This window comes from Dreissena polymorpha, chromosome 16, assembly GCF_020536995.1.
Source record: "Dreissena polymorpha isolate Duluth1 chromosome 16, UMN_Dpol_1.0, whole genome shotgun sequence".
Classification (NCBI taxonomy): domain Eukaryota; kingdom Metazoa; phylum Mollusca; class Bivalvia; order Myida; family Dreissenidae; genus Dreissena; species Dreissena polymorpha.
The window spans coordinates 34935801-34956180 of record NC_068370.1 but is presented as its reverse complement, the minus strand read 5'-3'; the positions used below and the strand labels follow the sequence as shown (position 1 = coordinate 34956180).

Sequence of the window (20380 nt, the reverse complement as noted above, 5' to 3'; positions counted from 1 at the left end):
AAAAATATTTGTAACATATCCAAAATGAACACCGGTATATACATGATGTAAACACGCGAGAAATTACAATATGGAAAAAATAATAATCGAAAATACGTTGCGTTCTAACATAATTCTTTTGTTTCACTAATAAATTCTTAAGGCTGCGTGGCGCAGTGGTAGGTTTTGTACTTGTGAAGTCTGGTTGTTGTGAGGCATTCAAATGTTAAGAAGAAAGTATCATATACGTAAAGGATTGCAGCAGTTGAAGCTCTAGCGTAAACTTGGTCTGAGTCATTACTTATCAGTGCATGAAACTGCTTGTAAATTATGCAAAGCGTGTTTACCCCAAATGTTCACTACAAGGAAGTCCTTACCCATTGCGACACATGATATGGTTAGAACATGTAGTAAAATAACGGTGTATGCATCAGTAATGTATCATATAATAAAGTTTCAAGCAGGAAGAGTGGCACGCTTCACAGATCAGGAAAACGTTTCAATTCAGAGTGTTTATTTAGTATGGATATTTAAAATATAAGATTCATGTTACACTAAAAGAGACTACATTCTTCGTGGAGTGTGTTTGGTGTGCGCTGGTTTATAAAAGAGAGACGGTTTCGAATGGTCAATGAAGACGTGGAATTACACACTTACCAGTGAATGTTAAAGCGATGAAATGACTATAAACTTATGCGATGCTTGTACGTTGGTAAAATGCAGTTTTGTCAAAGGTGAAAAAGACAAAAAAAACGTATATGTAGCAAATGTACGTTTAAACGCAAGTTAATACTACCCATAATGTAAAAAAAGAAAAACAGATACGCAAATGGACTACGAGTAATAATAACCTTTCCAAATCATTCAACTCAAGGGCGGACACTTTTCTTATGGTGTTGAGAATTTAATATATTGAGAAGTTGGTTTGCAATTATTCATTTAGAGAAAATAACTGTTTCTTAACTGTTTTTAATTGTGCTGATAATTACATGCAAACTCTTGTAACTACAAAAGCACATTAGGAATAAGTGTGAATACAAGAATGAGCAGCCTCGACGCATTCATGCAAAGCAAAAGGTTTTGGATGATTTCAAGGTTTCCGTGTTTCGTCACTATGGACCCGGACTCCCCACTCAGGGGTGTGTACTATTTTCCGGAAAAGCAGGCGCATGAAATCCAGTTTGTCCGTATCGAAGTCAAACAAGACAGCTCTATCGGTAATGATTTGTGTTCTTTCCCCCCATGCTGTTAATTTGCTTTCTGTTAATTTGTATACAAAAACATAAAAATATTATAATATATGTATTCACATATTTTTTCAGGTGCAATTGACCAAGAGAAAAGAGCTTACTTTGTTGGAAAAGAGTTTCTCATTCCACTTAAATATGGAGGATTCATACGGCAAATGAGAAAAACATTTTTCGGAATAGACACAGTATGAAAGCTTTATTTTCACAAGTCCTGATTCTTAAATGATGTTGGTAAAGATTTAGACAACAAACAAACTAAACAGATTCTCAAAAATGCGATACTTCCTGGGTAAATTAATTACTTTAATTAATAACCCATAGCCATTGTAATTATTATTAACGTCGTAGTGTATAATACAATATGTGACTGTGTTTCAGATCTTAGGAAATCCTCCGGAGAGAATAGTCCTAGAAGACGATTCTTCGCTTTTAAATTCGAATGAAACTGTCCCCAAAAATGTCCGGAAAGGTACCAGCCTTGGCTGCTTTGGAGTTTTGGAAGGCAGCGCAAAACGTAAACTGTCTCTGATGGACAGAAATGGTGACGTGTATATAGTGAAAGAAAATACTCCTTTGCATTACTCTGCTTTTGTGGATTTGATTCCAAAAGCAAAAATTGAGGACTTCCTTCGTGTTCACAAAGCTCTTCCACGGGATATTAAATTTGACGATGTGAGTTTGTCAGATGTCGCTTCGTCCGAACCTGAAGACTATGAAAAACTACGGATAATACTCCGGGGAATGATTCAAATCAAATCGATTGAAAAACATGAGTTCTACATTGGATGGCTACGAACCAGCGGCAAGAACTTTACCGTGTCCCTTATTCCCAGAAATGTTGCCGCAAACTGGGATGTCACTAATTATAGACGTGCAGATGAAAGAGAACGGTCCGAGTATACCCATGCTTCTTATGAAGGAGTGTATGGGACAAAATTGTTTACAAAAGATTTGGGTATAACCAAAATTATTGTTTTAATTCCCGGTGAAAACACTTCTGCCAATAATATCTATATCGAGGCAATTACTCCATTGCAACCCAACAAACACGAAGGAGGTGTTCCTGGCGCAGAACAGGGTGATGGTCGTAGTACAGATGAATTGCCTGAAGAACCAGAATACGCACGTGCAGGTATTGAATCAGAACTTAACGAATACATGACACCAATCTCTCTTACTCGTGGTTCTGATTCATTAGAGGACACACAATTGGAGTGTGTCCAACAAACAAGTACCAAAGTATATCAATATGAAATTGATTATTATGGTAACAACACTGGTGAAAGCGTTGAATACGATGATCCTATCGGACTACAAAAGAAAAGGTCGGATACAAATGTAAGAGGTGTGGAAGACGATGTCGAATACGGTGACACTGCAAGTGTTGCTGGACATAGATTTTTGCAGCAGTAACGACAACGTGTTTGAGGAAATGAGCAATGACGTAAAACCATTAATGTGTTGAACAAACTAATAACTATAGTGGTTTGTTAAACATTATTGTGTCTTTATTAAAATATAATCTTGCCAAGATATGAATACATTTCATTTCTTCTACCGGATCGTATATTTTCGGAAAAAAGACGTCAGAATTTGAAAACGTCCTACATCTTATGTTTTTTTGATCTGGTATTAGTAATTCAAGTTAATTTGCTTAATGTAAACCCCATTTCGTTGTTTATAGTATATGCCTGTATGCAGTTATATGTATATGTTTTGTTTATATGAGGAAAATGTAACAATATTGATAATATTTCAGAAAATAACGGGATTTCAATTAAATAGACGATATATACTTTTATCACTTCAGGCCAGTTCTTATCTCAGTTGTATGATAATAAATCTCATTAAACAGACAATCATAGCTTGTGTGATACGCAGTATTTTAACATTGATAGTTCCGTTAAATGATTTGTAATGGAAGCAAAGGATGCAATTTGTAACAGGGTTATTTCTGTAGCAACGTTGATAATATGGTGGATGTCTTAAATTTAGGACAAGGACTAAGTGGTGAAAGGGGCGTTTTTAACACATTCATATTTGTCTCTTTATTGGGTCTTTTTAGATTTTTCAGAGAATTTTTCCTGAATACTAAAACTATTTCATAAATTGTACCCTATACAGTATTTATTTATTTGTTTAGCGAGTTTTAAAGAAAATAACAAACTGCAATTTTGCCTTAAAACGTAAAAAGTGAATGATGCCATTGTCCACATTTCATGCTTGAAATAAGCTGATATGCAGAGTTATCTATCTTCATGTTCAACATACATTGTGTGTAACGTTTATGTAAGTAAACAAATGAGGTGTTTAAATATATCATGTTACATACAGATTATTTTGTTTTTATGGTAAACGTACGATTATTAGTCATATTATATGTACATACATGACATAATGGAATCAGTTCTTGGATGGTACGAATTTTACTTAATCAATGCACCAGTATAATGAAAAACATGCATATTGTCACACCATCTTGAGCACTTGTGACACTGTTAAGCGTCTAATCGTGATAACATACGTCCAATCGCTCTATTCACAGATTAAACTATGGGCAGCAACTGGTGGTGGGAATTCTAGATTGCATAAGGCACATATGGGCTACCGTCCTTCGGTATTAACTCGGACAAACCAGGTCTTTCAGTGCACATTTTCGAGTTACTGGCTTCTCTAGCGGTTTTTCGTCTCTGGGGAATGCTCTTCCATTGCATTTTTTTTTTAAACAAAGGTCCCACTGCTCATGCACATATTTAGATACTCATTTAGTGTACTTATGAAGTAACCTAAATTTATGTGATTTAAATCCTTAGCATTGATTATCACTGTTAAGAAGTCTATTCAGGAACACGTGTTTGGTAAAGTTTCAACAAGGAAGACAATATATAGCTGTCAAAAAATGAAAGCTTTCTTACGTCAACAGCTGTTGCGAGTGATTCAACATCAAACACCCTTCGCGTGAAAAGTCAGTGCTTTTAGACATTTTCAATTACTGTATGTGTAAAACACAAATCTGTGGGCTACCTCAAGTCTTTTAATGCGGACTTGGTTCAACCCCCTCGGGAATGTAGGTTCAGTTGTTGCTCACATATGGACAGGAGAGGTTTCCTCATTGTACTCCGCTAACCTTATGATCTCGGCATGTACAATTGATCTTCGGATTATATTCTGGAAAACTAGTCAACATTTTTAGGTTAAGTCAACGGGAACCCTTAACACCATGTCTATTATATATTTATTTAAATGACTTAGAAGAACAGTATATGCTTAATGGTTTTAAGGGAATTGATATCGGCATGCTAACATTAGTTTGTTTGTATATGCTGATGACTTGTAATTATGGAAGAAACAGATGGAGAACTAATTAAAGAGTTGCCTTTGTTGGAGAAAACTTGTGATATGTGGAATTTATGTATTTACACAAATAAAATAAAGGTTATGTTTTTTTAAAGGGGGGCAACTTAGGAGGGATATTGAATTTGTTCAAAGATCAAGCATTAGAAATTGTTAAATCATTTACATATTCAGGCATTGTAATCACTACAGGAGTACCTTTTGCAACACTTGCAGACCAAGCATCAAAGGTTGCTTTTTAAGTTTAACTCAAATTAAATAAATTTTCCGACAAGTTCAATAATACCAAATTGGAGTTGTTTGATCAGCTTGTTTAAGCAATTTTAAATATGGGTCAGAAATCGAAGACTTAACTGAGTCAATGGCAATTGGATGGCCATTTATATTTTTAAAAACAACCACAAGGTGTTAAAATTCAAACACAAAATAATTGTGTTCATGTATAGGGGGAACTTGGAAGAACATCCTTGATAATGAGCCATTCATGTAATAAGGTATTTGTTGAAAAGTATGCCAAGTGCATTTATAGCCACATGTTGAGAATTTAATAAACAAACTAAATACAAATTCTTGGGTAAAATCTGTTAGTTATCCATTGCAGGCCTAAGGCGTTCATTATGCATGGCCAAACCAAGGTTTAGGTGAAGACAAGTGTTTTTTTATGGTTGGTATAAAGTCTATAGTAAATGACACATTTATCCAAACTTGGATGTCAGAACTTAATATGGCAGCCTTACTTAAGGACGTACGCGGCAGTTTAGTTTCATGCAAATTTGTGTTTACTGTAACACCTGTTGCGCATTATGTGTATGCCTTTTCGGATACTCGGTTTTAAACGGGATGTATGTCAAATAAGAGAATAATATCAAGAAATAAAGTATTTTCATAACGTGGTTGCAGACAAGGAGATCCGCTCAGTTGTTACATCTTCATACTTTGTGCGGAAATATTGTCAATTAAATTAAGATCAAATACTAAGAGTAGGGGAATGAAAATCAAAGATATTGAATACAAATTGTCACAATTTGCCGACGACACTTCAGTACTCCTGGATGGCTCTGCAGCGTCACTCAATGAAATTTTAGATTTATTGTCATAATTTACGTACTTTTCGAGATTAAAAGTTTATTTCGACAAAACAAAAGTTGTTTTGATAGGTAAAACTAAGTTTAGCTCCGAAAGCATTAAAACAAGATGGGAGAATTTTAACACCAATAGGGAGAATTCAAGTAATAAAATCTTTAGCATTACCAGTGCTAAATCATCTTTTTATTTCAGTGCCAAATTCACCAAATAATTTGTAAGCAGAGATCTATGAACTTTTTTTTAAAATCTTGTTTGGAATGGTAAACCACAAATTAGCAAAATATTGTAATACAAGAATATCAGTGAAACTGATGGATGCTCCCCGATGATGCGCTTTGTTAATCTATGTGTTAATAACCATCTAAAAAATCTTGTATTAGCCTCGGTGACCTTGACCTTGACCCCAGTGACCTCAAACCTCATCAAAAGGTAAAGGTCCATGCAAGGTACTTGCATGCCAAATATGAAAGAGATTGGTAAAGTATTGAAGGTGCTATGAGAAACTGTAACAAAAGTGTGACGTAATGAAGTAAGGAAGGAAGGAAGAAAGGAAGGACAAACTGGCAACTATATGCTCCCCGAAAATTTTCGGGGAGCATAAAAAGACTGTGCAGAAGGTGGTTTAAAGATGGTGAATCTATTTGCATTTGTAACGTCTTTGAAGTGGTCATGAATCCGTAAAATAGTCAATGGAAATGGAAAAATATTGTTAATACCATTATTGATTTTCAAAAATTATACCACTGCGGCAGTCATTATCGTGAAAACTTGATTAACAAGGTGCAAGATGAATTTTGGAAAGATACATTGAAAGAATTTGTTAAACTTTGTAGAAAAGAACTATTTAATCATCAGCTTTTGCTTCAAAATCCATTATTCTATAACCCAGAGATAACAGTTGGTAGCAAAAGTGTGTTTTTCAAATCATGGTTTGACAAAGGCGTTCATTCTGTAGGGGACATGATGCAGAGCACTGAATCTTTAGCCTTCTACAGTTATGATGATTTTTGCAAAGTATATAACTTCAATCCAAACTACTCAATTTTCCTAGGAATAACTAAAGCAGTGAAAAGATACTTAAAGCTCAGAGGCTCTTATGACACAATATTAATTAAGACGTTTATCCCCACTAGCCTACGGCCTATCTTAGACAATACAAAAGGTACAAGACCTATGTATGAAATAATATCCACGAAGGAGTCTTTTCCTGTGTGCATAGATTAATGGTTGAACATTTTAATAATATTAGAGCATAAGAATGGCGACATATTTTTTATATGTCCTTTCGTATTACACGGATACCAATTTACAATGGTTTCAGTATTGAATTGTACTTAGATTCATTCGTACAAAATCCTTTTTATTTAAAATATGATATGTCACTGCAACCAACTGTACTTTTTTATGCAATATCCAATATTAAATTCTCTCTATTTTTGTGACACGATGAACTTCTTTAGACGCGACATGCAACCACGTGTAGCATACGGGAACTTGATAAGGCCCGCATTATAGAATTGGAAACACCATTTAGTTATATACAAAATAAAAACACCAGTCATACTAGTCAGAAACGATTTTTATTTCATTTGTATATCTAACCAACTAACAAATTATGTAACATATTCTATGTGTAATAAATATAATATATATATATATATATATATATATATATATATATATATATATATATATATATATATATATATATATATATATATATATATATATATATATGTAAAACTCCGCGCACGTCCTCCAAATATATTAATTGCTTTAGAAAATGTGAGTCAATGTAGATTTAAAAAAACAATACTAATTTCAGTATAATTACATTACATACCGTCAAAAACTTTAGATTAGTATAATGTCAAAAACTTAGTATAGATTACGAAATTCATGAAGCGAATGAGTGTTTAACGTATACGTCATTATCGCCTTCTGTAATATCTCTTTTCACATGCAAACATTTTTGTAGTATATACACGTTTTCATAAAAATGTAATGCTTGTATTGGATTATGTTTTTATCGTACACGAACTGTGAACATAACAATGTTTTGCAAGCATATGTGTGTTCATAGCAATTTCAAAAATCTGTTACTCCTTATCAATACGTGTATATTTATGCATACCAATGGAATGCATTGAATTGGTGAAGTCTTATCAAGAATTATAACTTATACCGTTGATTTGCCCCTTTAAGTGTATTAAGTCATGCCAAGAATTACAATTTATTAACGTTGATACGCCTCTTTAAATGAATTATATATATATATATATATATATATATATATATATATATATATATATATATATATATATACATTTTGTTTAGGTGGGGGTGTGTTTAAAATCCTAATTTGACTGATTTTGCTACACATAATTTGAGTTTTCATTGAGATTTAAATCTACTTTTGCATTGCATACCGCAATATATTGGTCAAGCCGTGTCAAGAATTACAAAAGCTATCAAATTATAGATATAACAAAATTTTCATTAAAACCGCAGCATACGTCCTTAAATATGAGTTTAGATTTGATCTTTTTAGATTAAGGGTTTCATCTCATAGATCAGAAATTGAATCATACAGATGACATAAACCTGAATATATACCTTTTTAAGAGAAAATGTAAAAAGTGCAATATTCTTGAGGATCTATGTCATTTTTAATTAAAAAGTTCCTTAAATGATGATATTAGAAAATTGTAGATAAATAAATATTACTTCAAAATACAGGCTGAAAAATAACAAAAGACCATGACAGGTAACTAAATGTTTAATTTTAAAATAAATCAAGACTTACCCATCGTATTATACCGGAATCGTAATACAAGTGAATGCAATTATATATGGGGTAAAACTTCTAGAAATGCAGCCAATACATAAAATTAGAGAGGTAAGAACAGTAGAAAAAAGGCCAAATCTGTCTTTCATGGCACATTTGTGTCAAAGTAATCGTCCTGTTAAAATATCCATTTGACTTTAACAAGTTTTTTTTTATGAGAGTATATGTTTTAATTGTTGAATTCAGCGGGATGGATCAACCTATATTATAAAATAATTTCAATTAATAAACAACAGTGACGAAGTCAATAATTTTCATGTTTAATATGTGCTTCCATTTTTTCTGAAGCTCGATAGCAATTCTCGGCCTTGGTCAAGTTTGCTTCTGGGAAATCCGATACGAAACTCTCTTAGGGGTTATTTGGGGGTTATAACACAATATCATAAATAATGGTTTTTTGGGGGTTATAACACAAAATTAAAGATAATGGTTTTACCAGTATCTTTTTCTATTTTGTTTAAAATAATCGGCCAATATACTAATATTTACAGTAGACAAAAAAAATCGTTCCATGTAACTTCATTGAGTGCCTTTTACACTGAAATTCCCGACGCCCTTTGATGCTTTGCATCAATACTTATCTTGTAAATAAAAGAAATGAACAAACACAAAAAAAACAACAATTAACCAGTATTCTTAAATGGAAATTTATCCACGCATGTCGCATAAAGTTAAAGGGGCCTTTTCACAGATTTTGGCATGTATTGAAGCTTGTCATTAAATGCTTTATATTGATAAATATAAACATTGGACCTAAGCATCTCCAGTAAAAAAAATAAATTAACAATGCAATTAAAAAAAGGAAAAAAAGTAACCCTCAACTGGGCTCGAACCACTGACCCCTGGAGTAAAAACTCTCCCGCTTTGACCACTCGACCATCCGTGCTCATGCTATGAGCAGATGTATTTTTTTACTTATCCACGTAGTTCCCCAAAATATAACGACAACAACAGAACTTTCCAAATTATTCAATCGTTTCGCGTTACAACTCTTTATAATTTTCAGGGTTTTATATCGTAAAAAGATGCATATAAATGATATTTTAGAGCATAGTAAATGTTCAGTATTACTATTTCCTCACTATTATCATAACTAAAACGAAAATTGCGAATCTGAAACAACTTTTTTAAATTTTGTCAATTTACCAAAACGTGAAAAGGCCCCTTAAAGCCTTTCACGGCACTTCATGTTGCACAGCCGGAGATTGTCGGTAAAAATTTCTTCTATCACAGATGACCGGTCCTTTTCGTACAACAGCTGCGGCAGTCTTGATCCAACGAACATGGATGTCCTCAAAGACAGTGTCATTGACAGCGTCAAAGACATTGTCGACAAGCCTATAGTTATTGTTAAAATTCATTTTCGTTTGATGATTCTTCCAAGCATATAGATTTCAGAGCTCCTGTTTAACCACAATTATGAAGCTAGTAGTACAACAGAGGTTGTGATTTATGTGTGACAACTATTCGAAACCAAACGCTTTTAAAACCTATGACAAATATGTTGCCATGATCAGGTGGGGGTGGCATGCGTAGCCTGGAGCTTACTGGGTTTAAGTAAGGTAAGTTGTAACTTACTCCTTGGCCTTCGAGATTTTGGATGTCAGAATATCATTTTCTCGTATAATAAACAGTATCTGTGCATGTCTACTGTAAAATTTTACATAAATCACGATTAGTGTATTTTTTCGACGCGTGTTTATGTATATATCTTGATTTTTCATTTAGTCTCAACATGTAAGGTCCAAATTACATTTCATCTGCTGACATTTATTTTGGGTAAAATACATTTTAAAAAAATGTATGTATGTACAAAGTTCCGTTAAAACATGTAAAATAAACACTTTGGATACTTTAAGTGAACTTAAAGTATTCAGTCATATACGTGCATAGACATAAATGAACATGAAAATCTCATCTATTTAAACAACTGATGCATCGTTTATATTCACCCCCTCGTACTTTATATTTAACGCATTTAACGCAAAAAACACATGCATGACTAAGTGGTCATTTTTTAATTCCTAACTGCATAACGGCCATAACACTGAACGGCAGAATATTATCAACTTTTGTTTACTAAGAAAATTTGGCCTAAGGTTTGTTGTGACCAAACAAAAACTTGTGTTTGCATTGACCAACCGTCATGAACTTTGGATATAGCAAGTTTGCATTTAGACTTGGCAATTATGGCAAGTTGGCTCAATGTCTCTATTGCTTAAAATGGATAATGGCGTCGTCCGTCAATTTCTGTTTTGCATTTTGCAATAAATGTCGAGTGCATAATATGTGCGTTGCGTCGAGAAAGCATGTTGAGATTGAGTTCACCAACGCTTTCTCGTCGTCAGTGCCTATAACCATTTTATCTAATGGTGTGTCAATGAGTTTCATTCGTAAGTGAATGAAGAACTGTCCGTACGTCTCAACATCACTGTTGTCATGAATGAACATTGGTCCAATGAAAATAGGAGGATCCTTTGAAGTGACTTTGCATACAGATATTTGTTTGTAACATGTAACCGTCACGTGCATATCGCATAGATTGTATGTTTTGTCTACGCCTAAAATTGCTTGACCAGAAGCGCAGATATTTTTCAGGTCCATAATTTGTTCGTCAGTGTAACAAATTATTGTCGGTGTTCTATTGCTTGTCCTAATAATGGACCACACAAACTCGTGATTGTCGGTAACCATATTTTCTAGAGTTATGATTTGATCGGCGATGTTATTTCGCGATGCATGAGGTCGGTCTTTGGACAATACGTATTTCTTTTTGTCACGAATTTGTTGCGTTCCAGAGGGACATTCGAGATCGTCGTACTTATCTTTTAACTTGTTGTAAATAACCTTTGGTTTGTCTTTTGGTATCATTGCTTCGATATCGTCCATGACTAATTGCGGAGTTCTCGTGTACTCCGACGTGCATTTTGTATTACCATGAGGGGCGAGTTCGGGAAAGTTTACTAAGTACTCGACAACCGCCAAACTACTGTAAGTCCCATTGTTTGTTAACCAAGACACTCGTTTTTTGTAACGTCGGTCAAGCTTGAGTGTGACATAATATCTTTGCAGACAGACAATTTCGTTTCCTACAGGTTGATTTTCTAACGGCTCGTACACGCATTGACCGCATTCCTTTTTCCTTGTACAGAACTGACCGTTTCTTTTATAGAGCATAGTTAAGTCGCCATCACTGTCTCTTACATAAAAAGATTTTGGACTTGCGCCTGTATTGCTGTCCCAGACTCCACAGTCATCATTGAAAGAAGATCGTTTGTTTTTATTACGTTTGTGGTGGTTATCGCCATTATTCATCACAAAATAAACATTTGACTTCAATCCAGGTGGAATTTTGTCGATACCCTTGACAGTGTTTGTTAATAAAGCTATAACTTTATTAGTTTCAAGGAAAGAATTTTCTAATTTGCCTACATATGCGACTTCAAGGTCAGTAGTTTTCTCTATATCATTTGCGCTAGTTTTTCCTAAATTTTCGTCGACATGAATGACATTAGCGGCTGGACCTGGGTTTTTTGCAACATGTATGACACAGTCGTATTTGGACGCTAAATCAGACAAAGTTTTGTCACCAGACAATACTGATTGGTCTACATCATCATCTTGACCATGATATTTACCATAATTATCATCATTATCCCCTTCGCGATCATTATCAGTATCATCATCATCCTCATTACAATCATCATCATCAACATCATCATCAACAACGACCGTTTGTGTCCCATTAAACTCAGTGTGCGAATCGTCATTAAAACATGCTCGGCCAATGTCTAACATATCATCAACTGTCACAAAAATGTTATCTGGCCCGGTTATGTCAACAAGCGGTACGAAATGGTTTGGTTTGAAAGCGCGTACACCAAAGCGGGACATTGTCCACATGAGTGTTAAATCGGTATGCATATCCGTTACTCCCCTACCAACGATTCTAAGATTATAGGGTTGGGAAGATGTGTATGAATCAACCTGTGGCGGATAGTACGAATTCAAAGTTTTTCCCAATACCGCACTAAGAGCGTAAATGTGTGCCAGCTCACATGAAGAATAAATTGTGAGTGCATCCTGGAGTAAAGACTTAAAATTGGCTTGAAACAAGCGTGAATCCTTGAAAAAGTTCTCATTACTGTAATAGTCCGAATGTTCAATTAATTCTAAAGCAACAAGCAGTCTCATGAGAATGTGATTTTCTTGCTTATTTGAAACTAACATACTAACAGTACGAAAAAGACAGTTGCCATCGCCTATTGATTTTAACGGACATTTTTGTGTTAACACTACTGGATGGTATGCACGCAGAATTTGTATTGAAACTGGATCACTTTGATGGTCAGCGGCTTTAATGGTTTGAGGTTTAAACTGGACTTTGTACGTCTTGAGAAGTTGCTGTTCGGCCTGAGCAACGTTCAACAACGCTGCAGGATTGTTTTTTTTTTGAAGGCTGTGAGAAGTCTGAAATTAACGGAATAACTGACTGACAACCAAATGACTGACTGACAACCAAATGAATGACTGACTGACTGACAACCAAATGACTGACTGACTGACTCATTTTGACAAAGTTTTCGTTTCAAAAATCTATGAACTCGTTCAATATCATCGGCATTTGCAAAAAACCTTTCAACCTCACATGCATAACAAAGTAATGGCGTAACAAACGAATCAAAAAGATTCAACATTATTTTTACGAGAACATGCATAAAGTAAAATACCCAACAGCGGTCGAGCGCAGATGCATGCACTTGGCCGCTAGATGAATAATGTTATGCAGTTAATCTGGGCAAATTTACAATTTCAAAACATTTTTAGTTGATGATTTTTTTCATGTTCAATAAATACACAAGTTCTTTTATCAGCCTGCTACTGTTTCTTATCATAATAGTATATATTACAATAACTCATCAGCGGCCGATCGTATTACACAAAACTGCTCTTTTATAAATATGTCAAGCACGTCCACTTAACAAAAACAATGCGATATTTCTTTATTAAATGTAGCATTTTGCAAAAGTAAAGCGCTTTATATATAACAAATAATCTATTTTTGGTTGGGTAAAAAACAATAACAATTTATAACATGTATAATTGTACATAATTTATAAAAAGAAATAGAATTAAACATGCTTTTATAATTGTGATAAGTGTGCGTGCCATTGAACGTTGAGTGAAGCGAGCGATCCGAATTAAATTAAACATAATTAAAAACTGATACTATTCTGTCAGCTTGTTCCATCGCGCCAAAACATTCATTGTTTCATAAATTGTGTATAAAACAAAACGATTGAAATTATGTCAGAAACCCTATTTTCACATTAAATGACCGTTATAATAACACCAGCAGACCCGAATGAATACACTATACAAATACAATAATAAAACAGGGGAAGTCTACAGTGTGTATTAGCAACCTGCTGGGGCGATCCGTATCTTATTAGTTCATATCGCTCAACTACCGAATAAAATAGTGGGAGTTTACGTTGTGTATTAGCAACCTGCTGTGATGATCTCTATTCTATCAGTCAATACACGGGCAACTAAAAATGTATTCGAAAAATAGGTTTACTGCCTAAAGGACTGATGCTATATTGTTGTGTCCATTAATAATTAGAAACCTGATACAGAATTATTTTTATTCAGGAATAGCAATAGCCATCACTGAAACTGCATCAAAAAACGAGCCGATATTTCTTTATTTCCGTTTCGCATCTCCCGCTTCCGTCAGTTTAGAAATGATGTTTCTAATATGATGTTTACAATACACCATCAGCGGCCGAGCGCAGAATACTGAATTTTGTCGCCCAAAAAATTGGATTGCATGAAGTATAAGGTCAAAATCCTATTGTATTCCAAAAAAATGCCAAGCACGTCCACTAAACAAAAAAAACTATTTCTTTATTTAATGTAGCATTTTGCAAAAGTAAAGCGCTTTATATGTAACAAAGTTTTATTATTTCTTTCTGGTTGATTAAAAAAAACAAACGAACAATGTATAACATAATACTTGTACATAATTTATATTAAAAACTAAATGAATCATTGTTTTATACTTTTGTTAAGTGCGCGTGCCATTGACCGTTGAGTAAAGCGAGAGATGCGAATTAAATTACACATTATTAAAAAATGATACTTTTATGTCAGCTTGATTTAGAAATCATGTTCCAGCGCGCCAATATATTCATTGTTTCATGAATTGTGCATAAAAAAACTATTATAATTATGTCAGACACCCAGCTTTTCACATCAAATGACCTTTCTCATAACGCCAGCAGACCCGAATGAATACACTGTATTTATTCCAAACAGGTAAATAACAAATACAATAATAAAACATAATCAAAGTGTGAATGTGGATATTAAGAAATAAAACCTAAATTTAACAAATGTATGCCTTATACACTTATCATTTTATTTTTAAGTGGGACATTATGGAATATTAAATACAGATTATTTATTATTATTTAATTATTATTATTTATTACACAGATTATTCGGAACTGCTGGTTATCCGGAACTGGTTTACAAACTGTAGTAATTATAGCTAGTAATAGTGGCAATAATTTGGTTATGTTCGCGTGCCAGTGAACGTTGCGAGAGGTTCGATATACATTACACATAATTAAAATCTGATACGAATCTGTATTTTTCGTTTTCGTGCCGAGCATGATAAACCTGATCTATAATCAACACTAACCTATTATTCTATTTATCCCACTTTTTATTCAGTAAACTATTTTTATTTAAACAAAAGAAGTTTTCATGAGTGTTTGTCGTACTTTGATAATGACTGTAGTGTAACCAAGGTCAGTGTATTACTCCGCGTTCCAAAAATAACCGCTGATCAAATAATCATTTTTTTTATCAGAATATCGTTCTGTAACAAAGTGTCGAGCGTTATTTATTACCATTTTAATCATATTGAATTGCAAATCTTTAAGTTTTATGATATCAATATGGCATTAAGTAGGATATTATTTAATTATTATTATTTATTACACAGATTATTCGGAACTGCTGGTTATCCGGAACTGGTTTACAAACTGTAGTAATTATAGCTAGTAATAGTGGCAATAATTTGGTTATGTTCGCGTGCCAGTGAACGTTGCGAGAGGTTCGATATACATTCCACATAATTAAAATCTGATACGAATCTGTCAGCTTGATTGTGCTAAAATCATTATTTCTAAGTGTCAAATAATATAAAATGCGCGTGCCATTACATGTTGAGTGACTTCACACTGCATAAGCGAGGTGTGCATTAAAACTCATATTATTACACTAACATTATTTTATCCCACTTTTACAGCGAAATCGGTTGATTAAAGCCCCGTTGATTAAATTTCATCTATAATCAACGGCAAGGCTATAATCAATGGCACGAAATGACGTCATCAACTGCCGAACCGGGACTACTTTTTCCCACGCACCTCGTCACCTGTATTTACCAAGTGCATCAATAATAAAAACAATCTCAAATGTTTGTCAATCTTAATGACCTTAAAACAAAGGAAAGTAGCAAAAAACGAGTTTTTTGTCATTTATTGTCATTAAAACCTAGTATTAGGTAAATTTAACACTATGCAAATAGGTTCTGTTGTTGTTGCTCCCCTTTGAAGAAGTCAGTTCGAGTTGCTCCCCTTTGACCGTAGAAAACAATCGTCTGGACCAAGAAATCCTGTGTTCATTTACAAGATGTACTCGGATATGCGTCCATCTGATTTTTCTTTAAAGCATCTTTTCTACCTGGCAATACGCACAAATGACACTGCATCCCGGTGATTCTTGCGTCAACAATTGGGTGTCAACAAGTTAGGTCAGATGCTGAAGGCCATGGCAAAAGACGCCGGCTTTCTCAAGCACAAGAGAATAACGAACCACTCAGTTCGCAAATTCCTGGTCCAAAAACTTCGAAATGCAAACATTCCACCCACTGAAACCATGGCCATAACAGGGCACAAAAATGTCCAGTCCATAACCAATTATTCCAACATATCTGTTGAACAGCAGCAAAAGTGTTCATTCTTGCTCAGTCAAGTAAATGTAACAATCCAACAGATTCCTCTTGTTCACCTTCACGCACTGAAACTATGGCCGAAATGCAGCCTAGACAACCGATGTCTACCGTCGAACAAGTTGATCTTGATGTTCGCCCCACCCAGTCACTTCACTTGCAAATGTCTTTCTCTAGTTCGAACAACTTTGCCTCACAATTCTTTGGTGCCACTTTCAACATTCAAAATGTTAATGTATATAATTAGCTTAAATCCAAGTAATCTTTGTTATTTTGTCACGAAATAACCACATATTATAACAAAGAAGGAAATATTGTGCACCTCGTGATCGACTCGATAGTTTGATATCGAAAGTGAATTGTGTGTGGTGTTAGGCTACGTTGTAAACAAATGTAGTTCCTTGTGTATAACAACTTAATGCCATATTGATATCATAAAACTTAAAGATTTGCAATTCAATATGATTAAAATTGTAATAAATAACGCTCGACACTTTGTTACAGAACGATATTCTGATTAAAAAAAAATGATTATTTGATCAGCGGTTATTTTTGGAACGCGGAGTAATACACTGACCTTGGTTACACTACAGTCATTATCAAAGTACGACAAACACTCATGAAAACTTCTTTTGTTTAAATAAAAATAGTTTACTGAATAAAAAGTGGGATAAATAGAATAATAGGTTAGTGTTGATTATAGATCAGGTTTATCATGCGGCACGAAAACGAAAAAGGACTCGCCAAGGCTCGTGCTTTTTGTTTTCTAAGCCTCGCATGATAAACCTGATCTATAATCAACACTAACCTATTATTCTCTATATAAATGTCAGTTTGAAGTGTGCGGACATCTTTATCACTATTGTATCAACTATAGTAACGTCTACGTTTCTTTGTGAAGATACAATGTCAAAACCAAAACAGAGTGTGGGAAGAATAACCGACATTGGCAATGAAATACATCACATTGGCTGTTAGCACGTGTACGAAGTAACTGACTTGAAATCGAATGATTTCACGCAAATATTTTTCGCGCAATGTCAGTCAAACTCTTTTAATGATGAGCGTTTAAAATGTTCTTGATTATTATAAGTTTACTGTATGTCACCACATCTAAGACCACCATCGCCATAACTTTATATGTCTTTTTCTGACAAAATTGGGCTTAATGCATGTGCGTAGTGTCTTCCCAGATTTGACTGTGCAGTCTGCACAGGCTAATTAGGGACGACACTTTCCGCTTTTATGGTATTTTTAGTTTCAAGGAAGTCCCTCCTTACCAATAAGTTTACGCGGCAAGTGTCGTCCCTGATTAGCCTGTGCAGACTGCACAGTCTAATCTGGGACGACACTTTACGCACATGCATCATATAATCGCTCATGAATATAATTATATATATGACAAGGCTCATATAATCGCGGACAAAAACAAAAAAGGGGTGGATTATATTGACATTGTAATAATAAACACCATTTTAAAACTAACATAACTAGGAATTTTCGTTGATACACGTATAAAGTTTTCGTCTTTTCCATGTCAATGTAAAAATCAGACCGGCCCTACTGAACAACGAACGAAGAGACACATACCTTGAGAGTGCAGCACTCGCATCGTAATCCCCGTTGTGAAATGCACATTTCTTACACATGAACGCATGTTTACTGTCAGACCACCATTTAAGTCCATTATCATTGATTTGCACACACTTTGAATGGGTCCAACCTGAACATTTGCTACATTGAATAGTGTCTTTTTTGCATTCTAGCCTACAGTCAACACAGGGATAAGCAGCCATTGTGACTGACGATAAATTCCGTAATGACAATCCTACTTTATATTTCTACACACCCCTATCTGCAGCAAATGAGCACACTATAGGAAACGCACCCAGACGTTTATCGAAAGTTTGTTGATGGTTATCACATCAACGTAAGAGCAATCAGTGTTGGACTGGGCTAAGCAGACGGATAGTTTTATTAAGCAAACATTTATTATGCATCTAAAAAGCACAGGTGTTCTAACCCGCAGCAGTGGGATGACCTTTGGACCATATCTATAGCATCCGAGTACAACATGATTTTACAGACCCGTCATACACTATAAGTCCACATCACAAAGACCCAACTGAGAAGCACATTATAAACGATGTTTCTAATTTCGATAAAAATGCAGACGAAGATCACAACCTGCTTACCCTACACAGCTGATCCTACTCGAACAAAAAGGTCAATATAGTCGCTTGGTCAGATGCAACTGTTCATGAATTTGAGACGGTTGGTAACAAGATCATAAGAGATATCAACAAAAAGTTGGTCTTTCCTCATAAATTCAAAAGAAAAGACAAAGCTCTTGGAAATAGATGTTAAGATTGCTTCTGACCGTGCTATTGCTCCTTCCCTTCTGTACGAACTTTTCCTGGTAGTGTCTAAATATGGAGATCTTTCACTTGAATACATACTTATATACATACACCGAATCTCCTGCTCTCTTTGACAAAAACCAAGACGTTAGGTCGACGAAATATAATACATAGTTGCGTCAATAAATGAAATGGAAGTTACGCTGTTTAACAATTTATTTCATGAAACATTCCTATGCATCCTGCTATTTTAATGTTTTCCCACGTATGCTTCGGCAAATTGCTTTCGATTAACAATTAAATTCATTTAGGTTTTATTAGCCAATGTGTTAAGATCGAGGGAATATACGTGTCCTTTGTACATAATTAGCAAAAGTTTTGTCCCTTTAATGTCTTTATGTTTATCAAGTGCTTTTGAACAGAAATCAATTGGTCAATGCTGTGGTTTTTTTTTATTTATTGATTTTTTTTACAGAGAAAAGAATGCTTACACATGATTTTTATTAACAACATATATAGGTTATTAAGATACAAGTCATGTGTGGCTTTATAACAATATCAAGTCTCGGAAAGATTAGATATCTCTTCTGAGATATAAATTATGCAATTTACGACGATTAAATGCTTTAATAACAAGAGCTGTCAGAGGACAGCGCGCTCGACTATTCGAGTGCTTGACATTATAACGTAAGCCTTCATGGGGAAATTGTTCATATTCAATAATTTATTAGACGATCTTTCAAAAATAAAAAAAGGGAAAAAAATGGGGGGTGGGGGGGTGGGGGTGAGAGGGGGTATAATGTGGGGTGGGGTAATTTATTAGAAGTTAAAAAAAAAATTGGGGGGGGGGGAAGAGGGATTCTGCGTAGGGGCGTGGGGTATTGTTTGGGTGAAATCCATTGTGGTATTCAGGTAAGTGTTGTTTTGTCAAAGCAATAATTAAATGTGATCATAAATAAAGAAGTTATGGCAATTTAAGCAAAATTTTCATTTATCTAAGAGTAAAAGGGGCCAGAATTAAAAATGCTTGATACAGTGGTCTGCTCTTGTTTATAGGTTGGGGTCATGTTGGTTAACAAGTATGCAACATATAAAAGCAGCATGTAATAGGATATAGGAAATATTTGGGGTAGTACGCATACTTTAACATAGATTTATCAATAATATGCATATTCTAAGTATAAAAGGGGCAATAATTATGACAAAATGCTTGATAGAGTTGTCTGCTTTTGTTTATAGGTTGGGGTCATGTTGGTGAACAAGTATGCAAAATATGAAAGCAATATGTCAAGGGACATTGAAAATAGTTGGGGCAGTATGCAAACTTTAACATATGCTGCATATTCTAAGTGGAAAAAGGGCCATAATTATGACAAAATGCTTGATAGAGTTGTCTGCTATTGTTTATAAGTTGGGGTTTTGTTTGTAAACAAGTATGCAAAATATTAAAGCAATATGTCAAGGGACAAAGAAAATA

General features: G+C 34.4%; 1 protein-coding gene across 1 annotated transcript; it reads left to right on the top strand.

Moving 5' to 3' along the window:
• Positions 1–307: 307 nt before the first annotated feature.
• On the top strand, positions 308–3564 carry LOC127862240 (uncharacterized). Its single transcript, XM_052401281.1, has 3 exons — positions 308–1196; positions 1302–1414; positions 1608–3564. The coding sequence occupies exons 1-3, from the start codon at positions 1022–1024 to the stop codon at positions 2640–2642; spliced, it is 1323 nt and encodes a 440-aa protein (XP_052257241.1). The 5' UTR covers positions 308–1021; the 3' UTR covers positions 2643–3564.
• Positions 3565–20380: the final 16816 nt, after the last annotated feature.